The following is a 2,872-nucleotide window of genomic DNA, read 5'->3' on the forward strand; positions in this document are numbered from 1 at the left end:
ATGAAATATTGACTGATAAACAAGTGGAATTCATTGAAGAACTCCGCAAAGAAAATGACATATTGAAACAAATTGTTTCCCTTCTTCAAAATGTATTGGAAAATAGAAAAAAATGATATCGTATTTGTGGCAAATTTCAATTTTATGAAAACAACGTGTTGAAATAGTATCTATAATCATTTAAATTGTTATATAAACGTAAGGGAAACAAACAATTGTAATATTTTCTCTGATAATTTTCTGTTTTTATATTTGAAATAAAAAAAGAAGCATTTAAAAAAAATGATTTATTATAACCGTTTGTTATACTCCCTAAAAGCTACAAAAAAACATGTTTATTGTATATTTTAACGAATAAATGAAAAGGGTATTGTAATAAATATAACAATATATGTAATAGTATTATTTTTTAATACACAACATAAAGATTTGTTAAAACAATACAATCAATATGTTCTTTATGTTTTATACATCGAAAATAAAATATGTTATGTTAATCAAAAACAAGAAACTTAAAATATCGAAACAACAATAACTACAGAAATAATATATTACGAATTATTGTAAAAAGAAATATATTGCATTGTTTCTTTATCTCATATTTGTTAATCTATTGAGCGCACGATTGCAATTATTTGGATTGAAATTATCAGCTAAAAGTCTTGATCCCATGCTCTTACTGCCAAAGGCAGATGTATTATTGGGAGACATACTGCTTAGTTCTGATGCTATCTGACACAATCTCATACTACAGTATCTAGAAATTAAAATATCTTTTACATCATGACAAGTACTAATAACAAATGTAGACAATTGATTTTTCAAGTAGTGTTCTAGTTTTTCTCTCAACGATTTCCCAATATCTTTGAATTTACTCTTTACGTTTCTTATAATAAGTTCTACTGCTTTTAAGAGTTGAAATACTTCATCGGAAACTGAAACAAGAGCTCCCTTCAGGAATTCACAACATATCAAAAAGCCGTTTCTAGGATGCAAAACTGGATTTGAATGTAATAATTTAGAGTAACAATTAATACACTTTATTCGCTGTTTAAGCTTGAACACAACATAGCCACACATTTTGTATAATATTTCTTCTTCTTCATCCGTTAAAGATTTTATTGTATGTGGCTGTGAAAATACATCTGACGTTAAAGTGTCAGTTTCCTTCGGTTTTTTTTTGGTTGACATAAGGTCAATCAATGTTGAAGATCCATCAAAATTATAGCTAGAGTTACTCATTGATATAGCTTTACGTGATAGAGCTAATTGCTTCAGGCGGTTTTTGCATTCCAGAGCAGAAGGCTTTGGCCGCTGTATACGAATATTAGAAAATTCATTCTCAAGACAGTCCTAGCTAAAGCGGGCTAAACATAAGAAATCTAATGATTCTGTTTTAAGTAACTCTTCTTGAATGTTTAATATAGCTTCTAAACACATAATCATATGTGTAAGAGTAACTTTCCATTCTCCTTCAAACGTTGCGTTCGTAAAAATAGAAACAAATAAGCGAATAATTTGTATTGCTTCCTGATAGCAATCCATCTTATGAAAACTTAATGCAAACAATGTGTTACGTGAAGCCATTATTTTGAATAAATGTCTTAACATTATAATGAACCAAGCAGTTGTTTCCATTACAGAATCATTAGTAACCTCACTGAGGCGGTAAAGAGCTCCTGCAGTTTCAGGACTGATAACGTTGGTAGCTGTGGTAACCTTCATTTTATTGAAGTGATTAGGCTTCAAATCTTTCTTCTTCAATTTCGGATTAAATTTTAGATTTATATCGGATTGTTTATCTTCAAGCCACTCTACATATTTCATATCTACCATTCGTGATTGTAAATTATACATATTAACAATATCTTCAGGTAATATAATAACACCAATTTTCATTAACATTTCTTTTAAATTTTTAAACGTATGAATAAAATCTGGAACAGCGTACAAATTTCTTAACGGGTTGAATGGATGAGGAATACTGAACACCATTTTATTTTTCTTGCAGCTGAATCCAAGTTCATTCAAAACGCCACGATTACCCATATCACAAACTAAACAAATTATAATAAAACCATTTTTTTCACATTCTTCTAGTATGTTTAATATTATTTCTTTAATAGTTTTACTGTGTGTTTGTAAAGGCGTGAAGTGGTATGCTACTATCTGCTTCCACCTTTTACATATTCCACTGAGAAGAAAAGCGAGTAATTTAGATGCTACTGAGTGAGTTGTCCGAGGTACACCAGGTAAAGTTACGTATCCAATATAAGAATTAGTATTTCTATCGAAATCTATTCTTTCTTGAATGCTCATCTCATCAAAAACAAGACAACAGAATTTGTGAATGTTATCTAAATTTTTTCCCATTTCTTTCATTAAAAGAAAAATATCTGTCAAAAGTCCTGGTTCAAAAGATATATTTTCTACATTCCGCTGTAAAGTCCTGACAGAAGGAAAAGGAGCAACAACTTCTCTTATATAATTATAACCTGTAGTTCCACAAGTAAAACGTAAGCCTAGTGCTTTTAGAACGGTTTCCTTTGACCATTTGAAACCTTTACTATTTCCAGTTTCTAAAACTTGCAATTGATCGTTAGTAATACTTTGCTTGTACGTTGTACGCTTTCACTTAGTATCTTAATCTGTTGTTTTAATTGACAATTTTCTTCATATATCTTTCTATGCATATCTTTTACATCCATCCTTTCAGTTTTCTTTATGTCTTTTACAGTTTCTTTTATTTTAATTTGCAACTCCTCATTTTCATCTATAATGCTCCTGAGAAAATTCTCATTTTCGTCCACCGGTTGTATCCTGTCATTTTCTTTGCATAGTTCTTCCACTTGTTTATCAGTCAATATTTCAT

At 29.7% G+C, this 2,872-nt stretch overlaps 2 protein-coding genes across 2 annotated transcripts; both read right to left on the minus strand.

The window, feature by feature from the left end:
- Positions 1-697: 697 nt before the first annotated feature.
- On the minus strand, positions 698-1,255 carry LOC108729363 (uncharacterized). Its single transcript, XM_018458472.1, has 2 exons — positions 876-1,255; positions 698-757 (listed from the first exon to the last, which is right to left on the minus strand). Exons 1-2 carry the CDS (start codon positions 1,240-1,242, stop codon positions 744-746), a joined length of 381 nt encoding a protein of 126 aa, XP_018313974.1. The 5' UTR covers positions 1,243-1,255; the 3' UTR covers positions 698-743.
- LOC108729281 (uncharacterized) lies at positions 1,253-2,621 on the minus strand. Its single transcript, XM_018458366.1, has 3 exons — positions 1,875-2,621; positions 1,662-1,829; positions 1,253-1,314 (listed from the first exon to the last, which is right to left on the minus strand). Exons 1-3 carry the CDS (start codon positions 2,380-2,382, stop codon positions 1,253-1,255), a joined length of 738 nt encoding a protein of 245 aa, XP_018313868.1. The 5' UTR covers positions 2,383-2,621.
- Between the last annotated feature and the right edge of the window lie 251 nt (positions 2,622-2,872).

This window comes from Mycetomoellerius zeteki, unplaced genomic scaffold (assembly GCF_001594055.1).
Source record: "Mycetomoellerius zeteki isolate Tzet28-1 unplaced genomic scaffold, Tzet1.0 C4473515, whole genome shotgun sequence".
NCBI lineage: Eukaryota > Metazoa > Arthropoda > Insecta > Hymenoptera > Formicidae > Mycetomoellerius > Mycetomoellerius zeteki.